General features: G+C 38.8%; 1 protein-coding gene across 1 annotated transcript; it reads left to right on the top strand.

The window, feature by feature from the left end:
• The first annotated feature begins 13354 nt into the window (after window positions 1-13354).
• Window positions 13355-14546, top strand: LOC133819232 (non-symbiotic hemoglobin). Its single transcript, XM_062252430.1, has 4 exons — window positions 13355-13593; window positions 13735-13849; window positions 13999-14115; window positions 14207-14546. The coding sequence occupies exons 1-4, from the start codon at window positions 13472-13474 to the stop codon at window positions 14342-14344; spliced, it is 492 nt and encodes a 163-aa protein (XP_062108414.1). The 5' UTR covers window positions 13355-13471; the 3' UTR covers window positions 14345-14546.
• Window positions 14547-24319: the final 9773 nt, after the last annotated feature.

Genomic DNA, 24319 nt, shown 5'->3' with positions numbered 1-24319 from the left:
TTTTATTCAACTAAAAATGCATCTCTATCACTTATTCACATAAACTCACATATTATATCCTTAATTCACTTATTTCCCTCCAGGCACACTAATCAAGGCCCTAAGCCTTATTAGCAAATTTGGGTCGTTACATAACACACACACCTTTTCCATGTTCAATTGAGACCTCTATGTCTCGCTTTGCACCGTTAATGGCCATGTGCACATTCCATTCATGGACGTTCTTGAGAATACTCCCAATTATCATGAGAGGCGGCACCACCCCTAGGTCCATATAGGTAGAAGAATTACAGTATTTTGTTACCAAAAATACTTGTCTTCACAAGAAGGAATTCTATTAAAAGACCTCTCGGTTTTAACCCTCAATATGGTAACTCACAAGTACTCAACATCTCAGATGAGACTTGTTTTGAGTACAACTAAAATTCACTTGATTGACTTGTTGTTACCTATTGAACCTAACACTAGTTAAATAGCTAGTGTTAACACTATAGCACTTACATACTCCAATTGAGCCACCGCTCTTCCTTCATTCTTCTCTAGTTTTATATTATGATCGAATGGAGTATTGGCATCTTTAACCTTGAGATGGTTAAATTTGTTCAATACTTTCTCAACATAGTGGGCTTGCCCTAACGCAAAACCCCCACTATGTTTGTTCACTTTGATACCAAATATGGTGTCAACTTCTCCATGATCTTATATCTAGAAGGTTGATGATAGAAACATCTTTGTTTCTTCTATCCCTTTCATGCTATCACTTAGAATAAGCATGTCATCCACATATAAGCAAACAATGATCACATATCCCTTACAAGTTTTGGAATACAAACACTTGTCTCCATTTTTATGCCTAAACCCATTCACATGATGGCTTTATCGAATTTCTTATGCCATTGCTTAGGAGCTTGTTTCAATCCATATAAGGATTTAACAAGTCTACATACTTTATTTTCATATCTTGGTAGGAAAAACCCTTTAGGTTGTTCCATATAGACCTCCTCATTAAGGTCACCATTAAGGAATGTCACTTTGACATCCATTTGATGAACATACAAGTTGTGTATAGAAGCCAAAGCGAACAAAATTCTTATAGAAGTTGTTCTTGAAACAGGCGCATAGGTATCGAAATAATCAATACCCTAGTCTTGCCTAAACTCTTTGGCTACTAGTCTAGCTTTAAAGGTTTGGATAGTGCCGTCAGTGTGGTATTTTCTCCTAAATACCCACTTACACTCAATTGGCTTAGACCCTGGTGGGAGGTCTACCAATTCCCAAGTTTTGTTGGAAAGAATGGAATCCATTTCATCATTGATGGCTTCTTTCCAAAATGCATTATCTCTTGATTGTATGACTTCTCTATAAGTCTTAGGATCATCCTCAACAAGAAGTACAATAGGAATTTTCCTAATGACTTCCTCGCTATTTCCTTCTTCCATGTAGAAAGAAATTCATTGAGAATCTAACTCATCCAATACTAGACTTTTCTCCTTTCTAAGCCTTTGAATTCTTCTAAGTTCAATAGGTTGCTTTACATTCCTTTGAGAATTCTCCTCTTGAGAATAATTTTTGGATGTAGAAGCTTAAGAATTGTTCTCATATAACAAATTATCCTTTAGAGATGTTGAAGCTTGAGAATTGTTGTCACATAACATGTTCTCAAAGAATTCAACTTCTCTAGATTCAATCACAACATTAAACTCAAAGTCTAATAGCCTATAAGCTTTACTATTGTTGGCATAACCAACAAAAGCACACTTTGTGGCTCTTGAACCTAACTTTGTTCTATTAGGTTTGTTTTTCTTGCAATATGCAAGTCACCCCTACACTTTGAAGTACCCTATGTTGGGTTTTCTTCCTTTCCATAACTCATATGGAGATATCTCATTTTTCTTCATCGATATTCGATTAAGAATATGACGAGTGGTTAACAACACTTCATCCCATAAGTTGAAGTTCAACTTAGAAAATACCAACATAGAATTTGTCATCTCTACATAAGTCCTATTTTTTCTTTCGGAAACACCATTGTGTTGTGGTGTATAAGGTGCGGTGCACTCATGAATTATACAATTTTCTTCACAAAACGTATTAAATTCATTAGAGAAGTACTCTCATCCTCTATCACTTCTTAGCACCTTAATCTTTTTATTAAGTTTATTTTCAACTTCTAATTTATATACTTTAAAAGCATCAAAAGTTTCATCTTTATAATTTTAAAAGAAACACATAGGTTTATCTACTAAAATCATCTGTAAAAGTAAGAAAATACATTTTACCACATCTAGTTAAAACACCATTTAATTCACAACTATAACTATGGATTAAATCTAGTAAATTATATGATCTTTCTACACTAGGAAATAGTTTCTTAATCATTTTTTCCTTAACACATGTTTCAAAATTACCATAGTTGTTAATATTTCATGCAATCATACCACATTTTACTACTCTTTTCATGGTTGAAAAACCTATAAGAGATAGTCTAAGATGCCACAAAAATAAAGAATCATACTCAACAATATAGGCGGAATTAACATTTTTATTGATAAGATTGAAAGTTACATCATTGGTGCACAGCTTAACTATACCCTCACAAGAGTACCCCCTTCCTAAAAATATATTGGATTTAGTAAGAATAAGTTTACCAAACTCAAAAACGGCTTTAATGTCAGGCTTGCCAAGCAAATCACCACTTACCAAGTTTCTACTCATTTCAGGAACATAATGTACATTCACTAATGTTACTTTCTTGTCGGAGGTGAAAAAGACTTCAATGGTACCTTTGCCAAGTTCCTTGGATTTGCCTTCATTACCCATTTGAATCTCATGGTTTCCCTTTGACTCTTTAAAAGTCTTGAACAATGATTTGTCGTAGGTGACATGGACAGTGGCACATGTATCATACCACCATCCCTTCACCTTGCCTTGGACCGCATTCACCTCACTAAGGGTAGCAACTATATTCTCCTCTTGGGTTGCATTTACCTTAGGTCCTTGTTGGTCCTTTCTATGCCTACACTCTCTAGCATAGTTACCCTTTTTCTCACACACAAAGCAAGGACCTTTCTCGCACTTAAACTTGTTTGGGTTGGTTCTTGGACCCAATGATGTCTCATTACCCTTCTTTTCTTTCCCTTTGTTTTTGGGAAGTTTTGGTTGTGACACTGCATTTGCTTTGGAAGTCTCTCCATTAGACTCGTCCACAAGTTTATCTCTACATATCGATTCCTCCTTGATTCGATTATGCTTTTGGATTTCCTCCAAAGAATAATCCTCATTTTTATGAAGGATTCTTTTCATATAGCTCCTCCAAGTCGGTGGTAATTTAGCCACTATAGCACCAACTTGAAAGGCCTTGGGAAACTCAATCTTCAAAACTTTCAATTTGTTAACAATTATTTTCAATTCATGTATTTGAGGAAGAATAGGTTTATCACCAAAAAACTTGAAATCAAATATATTGATATATCAAAAACTTTTTGGTACATTCCTCTTCCGCCTTGAATTTTGTCTTAAGTGCATCCCATATTTCCTTTACCGATTTTGTCTCGGTGTAGAGGTCATAGAGCCTATCGAAAAGGGCATTGAGAAAATGGCCCCTACAAAGGAAATTGTCCTCCTCCCTCTTCTTTCTTTTCTCCACCTCCTCGGGAGTGTCCTTGTCGAATGGAGTTGGAAGAGGTTCTAGAGTGGACTCTAGAATGTAGGCGATCTTGAGAGTGGTCAAGAGGAATCTCACCTTGTCTTTCCATCTAGTGAAATTTGACCCATCAAACCTATCCAACCTCACTAGGTCTTGATTCATGATCTTAATAGTCTCACCAAGGGATAAGCTTTTGATGTTAGGAAAATATATTTTGTATCAATGGAAATTGGTAAGAAATATTACAACTCTAGACAAAATAATAGAAATAAACTTTAGATTGATTAAATAGTGTTACAACTCTATAACTGAAAATACAAATAAATAAGAGAATGATTAGAAGGAGAGAATGGTGAAATACAACTCTAAGAAAAATGATACAAATAAGGTAAAAATGTTTGTAACAAAAGAAATGAGAGGATTACAACTCTAAACAAAAATACTAGTAAATAGAACAAGAAGAATAAGAAGAAAAGCAATAGTAGAAAATATAAGAACAAGAAACTCTCACTCACATAACAAAAGTGAAGAGTGCTGGGGATCACCAACTTGAACAAGGTTTGAAACCTTTGTCCAAAAGCTTATTTCCCCCTAACTCAAGCACTAAAGGATCTCCCACAGATTTGAAAATTGCTTTCTGGAATAATCAAGCCTCTAAGTGTTTTCTAACCAAGTGCTCTAATAAATAGAAAAGTTGTATCTTACAAGTGAGCAATAGGTTCCTATTTATAGAGTTTAGAGACACCCTTTGAATTTCAAATTCCACCAACCCCCATGACCGTTACCAATGATTAATTGAATGTTAATGGAATTAAAAATGAGATTTGGGAGTTATTTGTGTTTTTGGAGTTGTTCAAAAAAGATTGAAAAAACTAAAAAAATTTGGTCAGTCAAGCCTCTGTGCCGCGGCCACTGGTCTCTGTTCCCCAGGCTGTGGCCACCCCCTGGTAGCGGCCACTAACCAATTTTAGCACACAAAAATGTTGTTTTTCCAAACTATTCCAAACCACTCCCAATTGATTTTGTAACCCCCAAAACACATTATTGGGGTTAAAATCATATCTCTAATAGCCATTTCACATATGGCATTAAGAAATTCATCTCAATATTGTGTAACATCAAATCTACACAATAATGGGCAATATTTGGAAGTTACAAATTTGTGACTGAATTTGTAACATCAAATATGTTACATATTTGGATATTCACAGATATCTAAATATTGTAACTCTCTATTATATGTTACAATATGTAACGCCCTATTACCTTAGAGTCGTTACTAAGTGAGTTTTAAGACGAAACAGTGTGCAATGAACTCGCTAACCGAGGTTTTGAAACAAAAGTGTGACTAATTAAAAGTTAAGGCTGTAATCTTAAAAAAAACGCGTTGTTTCAATAAAACTTCTAGTATTAAACATTTGGGATCCCAAAATAAGGTTTGAAAAATATTTACATCTTGAAATAAGTTTACAGTTGATTAATCATAAAAATCATAGATTATTACAGCCATTTTTCGAATAAACCCCCCAACCAAAGCAGTCGGGCAGGCCAAACATGTACGCGTCGCTTCACGCTCTCCGTACTCATGGTTGGTTGACGCAGCCATTGCCCTTACCTGTAACACGGAGCACCCGTGAGCCGAAGCCCAGCAAGAAAACTCATGCAGAACATAACATATGCAATTTATACAGTTTATCATAACAGATAATCCACATATAAACAAGTCAACCATTAGACTAAGCAAACACGGCCATGCCGCCCCAGAAGCCTTACCAAAGCCTGGGGTTTCGGTCCTCACCGTAAGGATATCACATGTATCCACCGGGCCCTGCCCTGACTATAAGCATCCCATGTGCTAAGTGTTACCTCCGGCTCCGCTGCCGTACCCGGCCTACGCCGCACTCGGCCCTTGCCGTTCATTTCATTATAACCATATATAACATAAATCAAGCAACATTCAAACAAATGCCAATTTATTTAAATCTGCACCCTAACATGTAATGCAATATAGGGCCATGCCCGGCAATCATCTCATCATGCAACATGCAATATAGGGCCGTGCCCCGCAATCACACTATGGGCCCATGCCCTATCCTACGGGTGTTATAGTTTTCTTACCTGCTTCCCGAGCTTTCCGATGCACCAAGGCCACAAGCACGGTCCTCTAGCACGAGCCTCCTCGAAATCCTAGTCACAACACACATATAACACTTTTAATACTAACCAACCCAAAACCACTTCCCGGGACCAATCCCGCACTCTCGGAACCTCTATTTCCCTAAAACGATACATCGGAACCATCCCCCGAGTCCCCGGGCAAAAGCCCTAAAAACCAGAATTTTTGCTTGCCAAAATGGCCTAGGGCCGCGGCACTCCCCTCAAGGGCCGCGGCGCCCAGCGAGTTGCCCTCCTCCTGATGCAACCTCGCGCCGCGGCGCCCAAGAACAGGGCCGCGGCACTCATACGCGAACCCAGATTTCTGGGTTTTCTCTTGCGTTTTCTCCGAGCTAAAACCTTCCCAAATCATACCAAACCAATACCCAAACCCCAAAATCAATTTAAAACTTCAAATGGACCATCTAACAACCCATAAACACTAGATTCAAGCTCAAAACACAATCACACTCACAAATCCACCCAATTGATTTCAACTTCAACAACTTAAACCCATAGGCCAAAAACACAAACCCAAGCTTGAAAAAACCTAAACCATACCTCAAAAATCTTAAACCACAACAGATAAAGCTCTTAAAGTTGTCTAGGATCCTTACCTTTAAGTGGAGAATCCACCCTTTGCTTCCTTGAATCCATCTCCAAGTCTCCAAAATCAGCTCCTTCCCCTCTTCTTCTTCTTCTAGCTTTTCTTTTTCATTATTTTTAACAAAACCAAACAATGACCAAGCCCCAAACCGTGTACCCCATATAACCCCAGCTGCCATATATCAAATTCCCAGCCAAATGACCATTTTACCCCTCCTTGCCTATCCTTTCCCAACTAAACCTCAAGGGCACTTAAGTCCTTTTACTTCTATTTCATTTCTACCATTTTCTATCTAGAACTTGTTACTCTCAGCAGTAACTAATGGTTACCCAGGTTACTCAATCACCAATAACCATTACCCGCTAAATCTCAACTTAACCATAAAATTCCCAAAGTACCCCTAGGCTCCTCCCGAGCCGGGTATAGAAATCCCGTTGTGACTCTTAAGTTAACTAGCTCTCTAGGACCGTCTCGGCACGTGCATCACAATAATAACACCACACTCACGTGGTACAATTCACAGAATACAATTATCACATATATGCCCTCAGCGGGCTAAAATTACCAATTTACCCCTATCATGCAAACGGGGTCCACATGCATAATTATTTCACCTAACATGCATACTAACCACGTAGTCATGCATCTCAATGTTCAATTAGTCATATAACATGCTTTAAATCATAACCATGCATTAAACTCATAAAATCACACATAAATTCCATTATGCCCTCCAGGCACACTAATCAAGGCCCTTAAGCCTTATTAGCTAATTTGGGTCGTTACACAATATGTGACACTCTTTGTCACATTTATTTAATCTAGAACATTATTTAATAAAATAATATAATATAATATTATAAAATAATATAACACTACAATCAATGACGCCACACATTACACATGATAACAACATCCAAAACCACCTCTCAATCTCATCAATCAACCACTACCAACAAGTCCAGATATCACAGATAGCAAACAACAATTAAGGGGGCCATGCCCTAGCATCATGCATATATCAATACATTCATCGTGCTCTATTTATATATTCAGGCAAACAGGGCACTTAATCAAGCAATTAAACATATAATTCATTAAATACCATCCAACCCTGAACCTTGGCATGCTCTGATACTAAGTTGTAATGCCCTTCTTCCTCATAGCCATTTCTATGTGAGTTAAAAATGTGTCATTAGCTCGCTAATCGAGGTTTTAGGTTATAAGTGTGACCAAACTAAAATAAAAACTCGTTTAAAGGCATAAAGTATACAAATTTGGTCATTCATTGAAATCTTGGAAGAGTTATACAGACGGGATCCCAAAATATTGTTTAGAAAATACTTTACAACTTAAAAATACAAATAAGGCCGATCTAGGCGACAAAATAACCATTACAGTACATTTTCCCAAAATATCCCTAGCCATTGCAGCCAGGTAGGCTGAACATGTACCTGTCGCTCCACGCTCTCCATATTCATGGTTGGTCGACCTTTTCTGTAACACCCTACTTCCTTAGAGTCGTTATACATTAAAAGTCATATGATTAAAGTCGTTAAACTGTATTAAAAGTCATATAATTTGAAAATGTAATCATTCATTGAAATTATAAAACGTTATACATTTGGGATCCCAAAATACTGTTTAGAAATATTTACAACTCAAAATATGATTAAAGTCGACTAAACCACAAAATTCGAACTAATACAAAACACCTCCCAAAAATAACCTTGGCCGTGGCAGCCAGACAGGTCGAACATGTACACGCCGCTTCACGCTCTCTGTACTCATGGTTGATCGACCTTTCCCTTGCCCTTACTAGCACCACAGAGTACCCGTGAGCCGAAGCCCACCAAGAAAACTCTACACAAACAATCAACATATGCATAACTATCAATCAACATATAATAAAGCTGCCAAAAGGCTAAACACATAACGACCATGCCGTCCCAGGCGCTTTATCAGGCCCTGCATTTGCGGTCTACACCGTGAGGATGTCCCAGGCATCCGAGAAGGGTCTCACCCTTGCGACTTGCACTCCACGTACTTAACGCCTCCCTGGCCCCTTGCCGTACTTGGCCTTGCCGTTCTCGGCCTTCACCGTTCCCGGCCCTTGTCATTCTCGGCCTTCGCTGTTCCCGACCCTTGACATACATTTATAGATATGCAACACATAGCATAAGCTTAACAAATACGAACATAATTAATAGGGCTACGCCATGCAACACGATCACATAGGGCTGTGCCCTGCAATACAAACTATAGGGCCACGTCCTACTCTACGAGTACAACAGTTTTCTTACTTGTAACCAAAGCTTCCCGAGCATCGATATCCCGAGCACAGTCCCCTAGTCTGAGCCTCGCTGAAAACCTAGTCACAACGTATCAACAACATCCATCCTTCAAGTTCTATTCCATTAAATAACTTTGGGTTATAATTCTAGTCTCCGGGACCTTGAATTCTATCAATCCGTGTGATAAAATCCATCCCGAGCCTTAACTTTTGGATTCCCGAGCCTAAAACCTTCTTGGGGTCCAAAAACCCACTAAGCGTCGTGGCCCCAAGGCCTTGTGTCGCGGCCCGCTTTAACCAAAAACCAGCCTCCCCTTTCAGCCTATGCGCGCCGCGGCCCAACCTATAGGGCATCGCGACCCGCCCCCCTTCCTGGCCTCCCATCTGTTCCAGAGGGCCACGGCTCACAAAGAACAATGTCGCGGCCTGATCCTTCGAACCCAGAAAAATCCCCCATTTTCACAACTAAAACAAAGCCAATTTACCCCAAAATCAATCTAGCAACTCAATTTAATCACCACAGAAGTTCTAGAATAGTCCCAGCAACACAACCTAACAAAAAGCTAGCTTAAAACCTCATCAAATCCCAAATTCAATCTTCAACTTCAAAAACCTAAGAAAACTAAAACTCAGCCAATAACTTACAAAATTTAATGGCTAAAATCACAGTTAAAAGCTTACCTTAACCTCTGCTTGAATCCACAAGTTGAAACTAAGCTAATCCCCAAGTTTAGAGCCCAAATTCCTTGCTTAATCTTCAATGTTTCCCTTGGTAAGTTTTTGAGAAAATAAGAGAGAGAGAGGAAATGGGTGTTTGGGTCGGTTTACCAAGTTTTTGAATGTTTCCTTAGTTTTGTCTTACATAACTTAGGTCTCTTAAGTTACCTCCAAGGCTCGGGGCACCAAAAACATCTCTAAGGGAAAAATGGTAAATTTCCTTGATATTCCCTCCAAAACGTTCTAACTTCAAATATATCTCCAAATATTTATTTTCATAATCCAATAACCTAGTAAAATATCTAATACTTGAAATACCCCTCGACTCGCCCTGAGTCGGGTTTTCGACCCCGTTGTGACTTCCTAACTAAACTGCTCCCTAGGACTGTCTCGGATTGTGCATCACAAATATATCACCACTCACACGTGGTAGAGATCACAATAATCACAAATATAGAACTTATGCCCTCAACAGGCTAAAATTACAAACATGCCCCTAATAACCAAATGGGGTCCACATGCATATTTAATTCACCTAAACATGCATTTCTAATCACATACTCATCAAATTCACATATTAATATAATAAACTACTTATTGCCCTCCAGGAACGCTAATCAAGGCCCCTAAGCCTTATTAGCAATTTTGGGATGCTAAATTTTTTTTGCCCTTACCTACATCATAGAGCACCCGTGAGCTGAAGCCAACCAAGAAAACTCAATACAAAACATATAACATATACATAACAATCCACAATATACAACAACATAGCCAACAGAATAAATACTTAGCGCCCAACGTCGTCCCAGGCGCTTTATAAGGCCCTGGGTTCGCGGTCTTCACTGAGAGGGTGACTGCAGCACCCTAGGAGGCTCTCACCCTAACGGCCTACACTCACCGTGCTCAACGCCGATCTCGACCCCTTATCGTACCTAGCTCCCTGTCGTTCTCACCCTTCGCCATTCTTGGCCTCCGTCGTTCACTCACAAACATGCATCACATAGCATAATATTCATAGATATTTAAACGCTCATTAAACATAAACATTAGGGCCACACCCTGCAATACAAACAAAGGGGCCATGCCCTGATTTACGGGTACAACAGTTTTCTTACCTTTTATACAAGCACTAGATTACAAGAGACGACCACCCCGAGTACAATCTTGTCCCAAACCCCAAGCGGTCACCTAGTCACAAACCATAAATAGCATCCTCATTATAATTCGATTCCATAAACCAATCCCATGCTTTCGAGAACTCCAATTCCACCAAACGGGGTGGTTGAATTGATCCCCGAGCCCCTGGACCAAATTCTCAAAAAATGAAAAATTTGCCTTCCTGAATTTTGCCTAACGCTGTAGCGCCCAAGAAGTAGCGCTAGCGCTGTAGCGCTAGCGCTGTAGCGCTAGCGCTACTTATAGAACCCAGAAATGAATAGTGGTTTTTCCACTATTTCTCTGAACCCAAGCTTACCCAAATCATTCCCCAAGTGTACCCAAGTACTAATTGGACCCAAAACTCTAAATAAACAACACATATGCATAAAAAACACACCCGAACTCACATCCAAACTCCAAATCTCTCAATGACCTAAAATTGCACAAAACTGAACCCTAACCAGAAACTTTTCAAAAACTTAAAGGAACCCTTACCTTTAGAGCAGAATTTCGACCCTAGGCTTCCTCCAATTCCACTCCAAGCTTCAATCCTCAAATTCCCAAGCTTAAGTTCCTCAAAACTTCATCTTGAAACCCAAATTCAAAAATCAAATTCACATTCCTCTAGAACAACATAAAAGACCTAAAACCACATGAAAAACTCTTACCTCTTCTTAGATTCCAAGATTCCTAGGTGTGGATGGCTGCTAATATCTTCCTCAATTTGAATTCACTTTCAATTTCCTTCAATACCAGCTACCTAGTCTTGTTCTCTCCTCTTTCTTCTTGAAAACTTGAACCAAATGACCAAGGGACTCTTGAGAAGCCTAGAATGTGAAAGCTAACCTTCAGTTGTGGGTTTGTTTAATTTAGAGCCTAAATGACCATTCTACCCCTCCCTCTAACTCAATTCTATATTAAACCTTAAGGGCAACCTAGTCCTTTCACTCCTTTGAAAAAATATCACTTATTCCCACTAATTTCACAAACGTTACTAACACCAAGAGTTACTACTTGTTACCACTCACAACTAAACACCAATAACCATATTTGTGACTTTTCGCTAATACCGCGGGACAGGATCCCAAAATGCCGAAACACAAATCACATAGCATAAATCCACACGCATACCGTCAACGGATTCAAATTACAAATATGCCTCTAATAGCCAAACAGGGTCTACATGCATATTTAATTCACCTAACATATGCATTTATAATCATATAATCATCAAATTCACATATTAGCATAATTAAATCAATTATTGCCTTCCCGACACGCTAATCAAGACCCTTATTAGCAAATTTGGGACGCTACAATGTGACTAGGGTTTCCGCAAGGCTCGAGAAAGCGAACGCACTCGAGGTCGTACTACCATTTGCACGAGACTCGAGGTAAGAAAACTAGCACATGCACCGAGTAGAGGGCATTGGCCTTGATTATCGAACACGGTATTAACCGTGCCTTGAATTGATTTAAAATTAAATGGATGTTCTATATATGCATATATTACTATAGTTGTTTGTAACGATCGATTATCGTTTGTGATTGATCGGCTGGGAGTTGTTATCGGCAATATACATGCGTAATGTAGGTCGTTATGGTATGACCATTACAGAGGTGCGATATGCATCTATTCAGCATGAGCTATTATACTTGTTGAAAAATAAATGTGAATCTGATTAGGATTTATAAGGCATGCATTAGATATAAATGCTTGTATGGATATCTATTTTACTTGATTGAGTTTTCTTACTAAGTCTTGGCTCACGAGTTCTTTGTGGTGCAGGTAAGGGTAGGGAAAAACTGGACCATCCATGAGTTAGAGAGCTCTAGGGGTGGTGTGTAAATACTTAGCCTGCTCAGATACCACAGTCAAGATACTTTTGAGGAACACAGAATATTAGTTTGATTTTGTCGCTTAGGTCAGCTATTTCTGTAATTTTGTATAATTGCATTTTGTTTGAAACCTTTGGGACCCCTTGTAGATCTTCCAACATTTTTAATGAAACATTTAACTTCATTGACAAAATTTTTTAATACCTCAAATATTGTTTAACCTTAATTACACTTTTGAGTCTAAATGACTCGTTTAATGAGTTAAACATTATTTTTAACACACTTTTATAATCGTGGATTAGTAGGGCGTTACATTTTATCTCAAAACTAATGAGTGATAAAAAAAAATAACACTTGTTTTTATAAATAGTATAATGACCCCCACACACTTTTGACGTTAGAATCTCTAACAAGATTACTCAATAATTATCACCAAATTACCATTCCCAACTCCATTTACAGCCACTCCAAATCGCTTTACTTCCCCCATGGAGGCTTCTCGTGACCATAGTAGCTTCCGAACCCGCTTAGCCGTCTTTACTTGCCTAAACTTACAGTGACATGGTATAAAAGCCACCTCAAATTAAGAATTTTTAATGTTAAATACCATAAATAAAATCATCATGACATGATCACTTTCATTTTAAAATAGACATCAATCGACAATAGGTATGCGCACACGTAGGATAACATATGGTCAACTCAAATTACATATGGTCAAAGTGTCAAAGATATGTATGTACTATGTAGTGGGGTTACTTTGGAAAACCATGTTCTTTTTGGCAAACGAGCAATTATAGCCCCTGGTTTCGAGACACATGCATTATTTTTATTCAGCACTAGGTAACACCTGAGTTTTATCCAAATCTAGACTTGCCCAAAAAGAAAGTAAAAGTGAAGACCCAACAAATAAGATGGCGCTCCAATACCCTCAAGAGTTACATCTATCCCACATTTTCTCTGCTATATATATCCAGAGCATTTACCAGATTGTTCCAAGCATACTTCAAAATATTGCATTCCTCAAATCAAAATTCCAAGCTTTAAATCAAAAACCATGAGCAGCAGCATAGAAGGTAACAAAGTCATTTTCACAGAGGAGCAGGAAGCTCTGGTGGTGAAATCATGGGCTGTAATGAAGAAGAACTCTGCCGAATTGGGTCTTAAATTCTTCCTCAAGTAAGTCAACATTGTTCAATATATTACATTTTGTTTCCCTTGTCTTCTTTTATAGATATATAATATTAGTTTTTTAAATCAAGAGTATTTATGAAAATGGAAAGAGAAAAATTATATGATTTGAAACTAATTAATTTGCAGGATATTTGAGATTGCACCGTCTGCCAAGAAGCTGTTCTCATTTTTGAAGGATTCTCCCATTCCTTTGGAACAGAACCCCAAGCTCAAGCCCCATGCTATGACTGTCTTTGTTATGGTAGACCCCTTTTTTCTTTTCACCCCCAATTTTTTCAAGAAAATGTTTAATAAAATAGTACTGTACAATTACTAACTAATGAATATGTAGAGTTCTTTTCTTAATTATATAATGTTCCTCCCTCACTTTCTACTTGTATTTTTGTGAAGACATGTGAATCAGCCGTTCAACTTCGGAAAGCCGGAAAAGTTACAGTGAAAGAAGCGAACTTGAAAAGACTTGGTGCGACCCATTTTAAATATGGGGTTGTAGATGAACATTTTGAGGTAAGCATTTGTATATTAAACCAAATTAGCGTAATATCTCTTTTCTTGAATTGTGTTTCATGATGAAGTGAATTTAATTTATCTGTATTAGGTGACCAAGTTTGCTTTGTTGGAGACTATTAAGGAAGCAGTACCTGAAATGTGGTCACCAGAGATGAAGAATGCTTGGGGAGAAGCTTATGACCAATTAGTTGCTGCCATTAAGACTGAAATGAAACCCTCTTCTTAGACTTTTTGGTGGGTTATGAACAATAATGCAAAAGTAAGAAAACTGAATGAGAAGACAACTTACATATCTTGCTTTCTATTGTTATGTTATTATCACTTCTCACTTGTCATTTACTTTGTATAATTGATTTCATTTTCTTTTACATGTCCACTGTAAGTATGGAATTAGTATTGAGTAAAAGGCCCACTGGTGTTCAGCACCACCCTATGTGTCATATTTTAATTTAATTTAATAAGTAATATTAAGAAATAATAGAAGTTAGTAACTACCCATAAATTGCTCCTTCATATAGTGTTGGGGTGGGTATAAAAAAGTTTGCATAACTAGATTATTATTATTATTTAAATAGGAAAGAAATACCAAAACTAGATTATTATTATTATTATTATTATTTAAATAGGAAAGAAATACCAAATTTGATATTTACAGATCTCAAAAACTTAGAATGGTAATTTAAAAATTGGACTGAATTTTGTGTTAGTTTTGAAAGCTTTTATAAGGAACGGGATTTTTCAAAAAGCCATTTATAAGTTAATAAATTGGTAACTACATGTAGTTGTATTACTAACTCTTAAAAAATATTAGTAAATTATAATAATAAAATATATATATGTTTTTTTTTTGTAACTTGTCAAAAGTATTGGTAACTTAGCTAGAAAAACAAACAAATAAAATATTGAATTGGTAACTCATTATAATTCAATTAAAAACTATGATTAACTTGTAACTTGTTAGAGCTATTTGTTATCTGTAACTCAGAGTAACTAAATTGATAAATATTATAAATTATTGGGTTTATACATTTTTAGACCCTGTATTTTGCCTCATTTGTGTTTTGCCTCATTACTTGTTTGGACCCTGTGTTTTGATAAATTATTTTTTGGACCCTGTGTTTTATAAAATGATTCAAATAGGCCCCTAAACCTGATTTTTATAAACAAAAAATTGAGTATAACAACACAGTTCTTAGGCAGAATGATTGTATTTTTGTTCTGAGTTGTTAGTTTGATGAATTATTTGTGATTTTAGTTCAAAAAACTTTGATCAAAATCGAGTTTAGGAGTCTATTTGAACTATTTTAGAAAACACATGGTCCAAAAAGTACTTTGTCAAAACACAGGGTCCAAACATGTAATGAGACAAAACACATGGTCTAAAAAGGTATAAACCCTAAATTATTTTGGTCACTTGTTGTAACTATTAGTAACTCATAATAACTAAAATTAATAAATATTAATAATTGTGTTTTGATAATCAATTAAAACTATTAGTAACTTATCACAACCAACAACTGCTAATTTGAAAATTCATCAGGAATCAATTAAAAAATAAAGAAAAAAAGGTTTAAATTTATTAGTAACTTTCCTAACAACTCTTAAGGAAGGCAACTTATATTAGTTATAATAAAGGCAACTTATATTAGTTATATAATAAATAATTTATTAAAAGACCAGATTTAGTGGTAACACCGTTTTCCATTTAGATGGCATGCTTGAGGTAGTGACGTAACAAAATAATGACAAGAGGGGGCTAGTGCCCCCTTTGAATTTTTTCTTTCCTCATTTATTTAATTATTTGAGAAAGACATCCTTTCATTAGATCAAACCGTAGATACAAGGATAGAAGAAATAAGGTAAGGATCATCACCAATCCAAACCATAATATTTTCTAACCCTAAAGCAAACTTAGCCAACTCACGAGCAACTATTAGCTTCTCTCATGACACGGCTAATGACAAGATTATGGAAGAAAGAAATTATAATTCTAATACATTTGACATAATCACCTAGAACCAAACATTATTACAATCTTTAGATAAGGCATCAACCAAAGCCTTGCAATCTACTAAAAAAAATTAACAAATAAATGTTCTTGAATGCACCACTTGAGAGCCAAAAGCAAAGCTTGAGCCTCCATTAGTAGAGGAGTGAAGATGCCCTTCCAATGGAAAACAATTGCACTGGTTTTTTTTTTTGTTGGGGAGAGAGATTGTTATATCCACATTCAATTTATAAGAGCCAATCTGTAACATCCTACTAATCCAGAACCGTTATACCATGTGTTTAAAATAGTGCTTAACTCATTAAGCAAGTCATTTGGACTCCAAAATGTAACTAAGATTATTCAAAGATTTGGTGTTAAAAATTTTGGTCTAAAAGGTATAAACTTTTTCCATTAGAACTTAAAATGTTTACAGGGGATCCCAGCAAGAGTTTTTAAATGAAAAGTAATTACACTCAAAGTTAAAAGAGTAGCCAACCTAAGCGGCAAAATTAGATTGGTAACCTAAGTCCCTCATACTACTTTGACCGTGGCGGCCGAGCTGGCTTGATATGTACGCGCCGCTCCAAAGCTCTCCAACTCATGACTGATTACATTCAGCTTGCCCTTACCTGTACCATAGAGCACCCGTGAGCCGAGACTGAGCAAGAAAACCCCCACAAGGCATAATAGTCATATAACGATTTATAAGCAATAAACACATGCTTCACAAATACAAAGTACATTTATTCCAACCATATAAAATGTGAACATGTTTCAAAATTTACAAGTATATCTCTTTCAATCATATGAATCATTTAAACAGCTAAGGACACGTCCTTGCCGAATGAACCAACCGAGTGAGGTGCATACTCTGGCACCAATCCTACGGTCCATCCCGAGCGAGTTGGGACTGCACCCTTAAACTGAACTCGACTTCACGGCCCATGCTACGCACCATGGCCGACCAACCCACGTTACACACGATGGCCGAATATATCAATTGGTTAAATCATTCATAGATATATCGATGCTAGTATGCATGAAAACCAATATGTTGTATGTGCATATGCTAGTTCTCTTACCTCAAGTCCTGTGCAAGTAGTGATACGACCCCGAGCATGATCTATGTAACGTCCCAAATTATCTAATAGGCTTATGGTCTTGATTAGGGGGCCAGGATTAAAATTTATGGAATTATATGTTTATGTGAGATATATTTGTGTATAATTATGTGATTAGGTGAGTTATATGATACTATGACTAGATATGCATGTTTTGGTGTATCAAATATGCATGTGAGCTCGTTTCTTATTAGAAGGACAATTTTTGTAATTTGGCCCGTTATGGGCATAATTGTATATATGTGCATATATGTGATATATGTGAGAGACCATATTATTATGTGAGTTTATTTGGGTTACTCGGCACGAGACGATCCTAGGGAGCAAGTTAGCAGGAAAGTCACAATGAGACCCAATACCTGACTTGGGGTGAGTCAAGGGGTATTTTGGGTAATTAGTACATTACCGAGTTATCGTGCAACGGGAATAAATATTCAAGAATATGTTTGAAGTTAGTGAGATTAGGAGGGAATATCGAAGATTTTGACCATTTTCCCCTCAGGGACGTTTTTGGTACCCCAAGCCTCGGGATTAGCTTAAGGTTACTTGAACCTTAAGTAAACCACACAAAAGGAAAAACACAAAAAACACTCTCCCCTCTCTTGCTCTCCCAACCGACTCTCTCTTTCTCTCTCAACTTTGGTGTGAATTTCTTGAGAAAACTAAGGGAATTGAGGCTTGGGTTAGGATTTGGATTTGTTGCAGCTAGGAGGTCATTAAACACAGCTGAGGTAATCGCTAGGGGCTCAGAATCGAGATCGTGCTCGAGGGTCGTTCTTATTATACTTTGCACTCGAACCTGAGGTAATAAAATTGCACCCAATACGTGATATATGTGATTAGGGCTCGGGCCCCTAAGAATGAACATGATTGAGTTATGTTTGTGCTTGTTGATTAAACATACTTGAATACTTTGTTTCTGGCTAAGTGTTATATGATTGTTCGCATGGTTTGCGTAGTTAGGGGTTGGATTAAGGAACATCGTTATTACTATGTTTGCATTTAATTGATGATGTTATATAATTAATATGTATGCATACTTGTATTGTCTGTAGTATGCTTATCTGTATTTGAATACTTGGCTCACGGCTTGACTTATTAGTCAAGGACAGCAATAGCGCGATGCGCATTGGTAGAAAGACTTAGGCCCAATAAGAAACGTACTATTACGTTGGCCAACCCTATGGTAGTTAGAAAACAAAGCGCTTGGCTAGCTCTAAGGCTAGTTACTCAGAGCTAAGGGAAAGTGCCCCAAGTGACTCTATGGTCACATAGCTAGGACATAGGGCCATGGGTTGACTTTATGGTCAACTATTTAGGTTAGCAAGCCCCAAAATGATCCAATGATCATTTATTTGTAATTTTATGCATGCATGAGTAGGTTATTACTGCTGGACATGCTACATAAGTATTTTGGAATTTGTATTTACTGTTCAAGCACATGTTTAATTTTTCTTGCTGAGCCTTGGCTGATGGGTGTTATGTCGTGTGGGTAAGGGAAAAGGAAAGCTTGACCAGCCATGAGTTGGAGAGCTTCGGTGGCGGTGTGTACATATGCGGCTGCTCATCCACCACGGCCGATGATATCTCAGAGGAACTAGGATCATATCCCTTATTTTGCTGCTTAGGTCGGCTGATTGTACTTTTGACATGTATATAACCTTTTAAACACCTGTTGTAATATTTTGGGATCCCATGTATGTATTAAACTTTTAAATGAAAATTCAGTAGTTCCTTTGACCACAAATTTTTAACCCTTACCCTTGACATTAACCTTAGTTACACATTTATGACCAAGTGACTTGATTAGCTAGTCTGACATTATTTAAATTACAAAGTGTAACAGACCTGGATTAGGAGGATGTTACAACTTGGTATCAGAGCTGCCAAGGTTTAAGGGTTCTTGAAGATTGGCCAGGCATGTACACTTGCCACTAAAGACAACCTCGACTCAGGGTTCAGTAATTATTTATGTGGTTACGTGTTTAACTGCTTAAATAGGATATAAATGCCTTATCTGCATGCCTTATTAGGGAGCATGAGATATTCTAATAAGGTATGGCTCTTCATTGTTGCATGAACGATAAAGAACTTGCTTGTTAGCGTTGTTATTGCTTGTGAATGCAAAAGAACTGCTTATTAGCATTCTTATATGGACATGTAGGTCAAGACACGCTTATTAGCGTCATTATTTGCATATAGGTCAGAAAATGCTTATTAGCATTGTTAATACTAACATGGATTAAGGAATATGCTTATTAGCATTGCTATAAATGTATAAATGTTTGAACATGCTTATTTGCATCGTTTATTGCTTATGAATGCCAGAATTGCTTATTAGCATTGTTATGTGTTGAGGAGTATCAGGAAGTGCTTATTAGCACCATGATTGAATGTATTATATGTTGGCATGCTTATTAGCATCGCATTTGTTTGTCTGTTTGATCTTGGACCGTCGGGCGGCAAGAGGTATAGTTATTACTTGCCTAACAGTCGATTTGATCACTGCATAGTGGGATGGTTATCAGTATGCTTCCTCAAAGGTCAGAGAGATTGGTTGGACATGAGATACAGGCCAGGGAAGAGAATGACCAGGGCCAGGCCCCACCGCCAGCTCTGGAGAACTGGCAGCAGTTGCTTGCTGATATGCAAGCCAGGTTACAGAGGCAGGAAGTAGAGATCTGCCTCTTGAGACAACATCAGGTTCCAGCAGGGAACCTACTGCCTGCAGTACCAACAGTGACACATCCAGGGGTACCAGAGACAGTACAACCCCAGGTAGGGGCAGATAGATGGGAACCCCAATATGAGAGGTTCAGGAAACAACACCCTCCAGGTTTTTAGGGCAGCTCAGACCCACTGAAAGCTGAACAGTGGATGACTATGATGACCACCATCCTGAATTTCATGAGGGTAGGTGGTAATGAGAGAGTGGCTTGTGCCACTTACATGTTTCGAAAGGATGCCCGAATGTGGTGGGAGGTGTTATCCCAAACTAGGGCAGTAAACACTATAGAGTGGGAAGAATTCATAACTCTATTAAATGAGAAATACTATAGTGATGCAGTTAAAGTTGGGAAGGCTGAGGAGTTCAGTAAGTTACTTCAGGGTAACATGACAGTGATTGATTATGCCCTAAAGTTTTACAGATTGTCAAAGTCTGTTAGGGATCTGGTGCCCACTGATGGGACCAGGAGAGAGAGATTTCTCCAGGGGCTACACCCTATGATAGCCTGAGATGTTCGTATTAATACTGTGTTAGGATTGAATACCTATGCGCGGGCTATGGAGAGGGCACTTACAGCTGAGAGCGCAGAGAACAAGATCTGGTGCAAGAATGCAGCCAGGAGGAATTCTAGGAGGCTGGGACCTCCATTTGCAAGCTTTGGTGGGGCCGAGGCCCTAGTGACCAAAAGAGAAAGACTCCAGATAAACCTTCAGCCTCAGGGCCAGACAGGAGTCCACGGGGCATACAAATAGGCCGCCAGGGTGGCTATGAGACCTGGAAAGCATTCCCATAGTGTACTCGGTGCAGGAGGCGCCATATTGGGGAATGTCGGCGAGGGTCTGCTTCATCTTCGAGAGTGTGGGACACTTGCAGAAGGATTTCCCGAAAGCCAGAAAGAAAGAGCCCAGTAAGGTGGACAACCTAACGCCAGCTCGGGTGTTCACCTTGACCCAAACAGAGGCCGAGGCTAGTCCTTTGGTGGTTATAGGTCAACATTTTAGTGCTGGGACCCTTTATACGGTTTTGATTGTCTCGGGTGCTACGCACTCTTTTGTTGCTAGTAGGATTATAGATGGGTTGTGTAGACCATGTGACTTTTATCCTGTGGGGTTTGGTACTATGTTGCCTACTGGGGAGTTAGTGGTTTCCAGAAGATGGGTTAGATCACTGCCAATGACAGTGGATGACAGAGAGTTGTCATTTGACTTGGTAGAGTTGGTTATGATTGACTTTGATATAATTATGGGTATGGACTGGCTAGAGAAGTATGGGGAAATGATAGATTGCAAGAAGAAGATGGTAACCTTTGAGCCTGAAGGTGAGGACCCCTTTGTATTCGTTGGCACTGTGCATGGACCTCGTATACCTATGATATATGTACTTAGAGCTAGAGACCTATTGCAGGGGGGATGCATGGGGTTCTTAGCTAGTGTGGTGGATACCACTCAGGTCGTGCAAGTGGGACCAAGATATTCCAGATTAGTCTGTGAGTTTCTGGATGTGTTTCTAGAGGATCTACTAGGGTTACCTCCATATAGGGAGATAGATTTTGTGATCGAATTAGTGTCAGGGACAGAGCTAGTGTCTATGGCACCTTATAGGATGGCTCCAACAGAGTTGAAGGAACTGAAGGTTCAACTATAGGAGTTACTAGACATGGGTTTTATCAGGCCCTGTTTCTCTCCATAGGGCGCACTAGTTTTCTTCATGAAGAAGAAAGATGGTTCTCTAAGGATGTGCATCGACTATAGAGAATTGAACAAGTTGACTATCAAGAACATGTACCCTCTGCCAAGGATTGATGATCTATTTGATTAGTTACAAGGTAGGACAGTATTCTCCAAGATAGATCTTCGATCTGGCTATCCCCAGCGGAGGATCAGGGAGGAGGATATATCAAAGACAACTTTTCGCACCAGGTATGTACACTATGAGTTTTTGGTGATGTCATTTGGATAGACTAATTCCCCAGCAACATTTATAGATTTGATGAACAAGGTGTTCAAAGATTACTTAGATCGATTTGTGATCGTCTTTATCAATGATATACTGGTATACTCTCAGTCAGAGACAGAGCACAAGCAAAACCTCAGATTGGTACTACAGAGGCTGAGGGTGCATAGGCTATATGAAAAATTCAAGAAGTGTGAGTTCTGGTTGCCACTAGAGACTTTCTTAGGTCACATAGTTAGTACGGATGGAATTAAGGTGGATCCAATGAAGGTTGAGGCAGTAAGAGATTAGCCAAGGTCGAAGAACGCTTCAGAGATCATAAGTTTCTTGGGATTGGTAGGTTCTTATAGATACTTTGTGGAGGGGTTTTCCAAGATTGCGTCACCACTGACAGAGTTGACACGCAAGAATAATAGGTCATATGGTCAGACAAGTGTGAAGACAACTTCTAGAAACTGAAAAACAGTTTGATCACCGCTTCGGTTTAGAGTTTTCCTACGGATCAGGACAAGTTTGTGGTTTACTGTGATGCCTCGAGGCACGACCTAGGTTGTGTCCTTATGGAGGCGGGTAAGGTGATTGCCTATGCATCACGTCAGCTGAAGGAGTATGAGCAGAGGTACCCCACGCATGATTTGGAACTTGCAGCAGTGGTTTTTGCACTAAAGGTGCGGCGACACTACTTATATGGTGAGAAGTGTGAGATATACACTAACCACAAGAGTTTAAAGTACTTCTTCACCCAGAAGGATCTAAACATGAGGCAGAGACATTGGTTAGAGCTAGTAAACGATTATGATTGTGAGATCCTCTATCATCCAGGGAAAGCTAACGTGGTAGCAGATGCCTTAAGCCGGAGGGGTCTGGGACAGTTGTATAGTGCCAAGCAGATATCTAGGGAGTTGGCTGACGATATGACTAGAGCAGTTATTGAGCTAGTGGTGGGCCATTTAGGCAACATCACCCTGTAGTCTACTCTTTTGGAGAGGATCAAGGAGAAGCAGTTGAGTGATCCAAAGTTGGGGAAGATTATAGGGGACGTCCTAGCTGGAATAGCTAAGGACTACATAGTGTCAGGCATGGGATTATCGAGACACAAGGATCAGATCTAAGTTTCGATTGACACTGAGATCAGATGAGAGATTCTGGATGAATCTCATTCTACCCCTTATTCTCTACATCCAGGCACCATAAAGATATACCAGGATCTGAAAGTTTTATATTGGTGGCCTGGGATGAAGATGGATGTGACAGAGTACGTGGTAAGGTGCCTGACCTGTCAGTAGGTCAAGGCAGAGCATTAGAGACCAGTAGGGCTGTTGCAGCCTCTGGATATCCCAGAGTGGAAGTGGGAGGAAATCACGATGGATTTCATGCTAGGATTGCCCAGGACAATGGGCCAGCACGATTCAATCTGGGTCATCGTGGATCAGTATACAAAATCAGCTCACTTTCTACCAGTGAGGATGAATAACACTGTTGCCCAGTATGAAAATCTATATGTGAGAAAGATAGTTTAACTTCAAGGGAATCCGAGGTCTATCGTGTCTGATAGGGACCCTATCTTTACTTCCAAGTTTTGGGGAAGTTTGCTGAGGGTGATGGGTACACAGCTGAAGTTCAGCACATCTTCTCATCCTCAGACAGACGGTCAGCCTGAGAGGACTATCCAGATATTGAAGGACATACTGAGAGCATGTTTATTGGACTTTGAAGGGTCTTGGAGTAAATATTTGCCTCTGATAGAGTTTCCTATAATAACTGCTACCAGTCAATTATTGGAGTGGCACCTTATGAGATGTTGTATGGTAGGAAGTGCAGATCACTTGTTCACTAGGATGAGATGGGCGAGAGGATACTATTGAAAAGATTAGAGCTCGGATGCTCGTGTCTCAGAGCAAACACAAGAGTTATTTAGACCCAAAGAGGAGGAACGTGGAGTTCCAAGTGGGAGACTATGTCTTCCTTAGGGTTTCACAACTGAGAGGGGTGAACAGATTTGGGAAGAAGGGCAAGTTGAGCCGTAGGTTTGTTGGACCATTTGAGATCCTGGAGAGGATCGGTCAGGTGGCCTATAGGTTGGCCTTACCCCTTGCACTGTCCAATGTGCACAATGTATTTCATATTTCCATGTTGAGAAAGTATGTATTAGACGGGACTCATGCGTTAAGTTACGAGGATCTAAAATTGGAGATAGATTTATCCTATGAGGAGCAGCCAGTTTAGATTTTATACAGGAATGACAAGGTTCTGAGGAACAAGACTATACCATTAGTTAAGGTTTTATGGAGGAACAACAAGGTTGAGGAAGTGACCTGGGAGCTGGAGACAGATATGCAGAATCAGTATCCCGAGCTGTTCAGGTAAAATTTCGAGGATGAAATTTTTGTAAGGAGGGGATAGTTGTAA

The sequence above is a fragment of the Humulus lupulus genome, chromosome 1, assembly GCF_963169125.1.
Source record: "Humulus lupulus chromosome 1, drHumLupu1.1, whole genome shotgun sequence".
NCBI lineage: Eukaryota > Viridiplantae > Streptophyta > Magnoliopsida > Rosales > Cannabaceae > Humulus > Humulus lupulus.
This window is presented reverse-complemented; position numbering and strand designations above follow the sequence as displayed.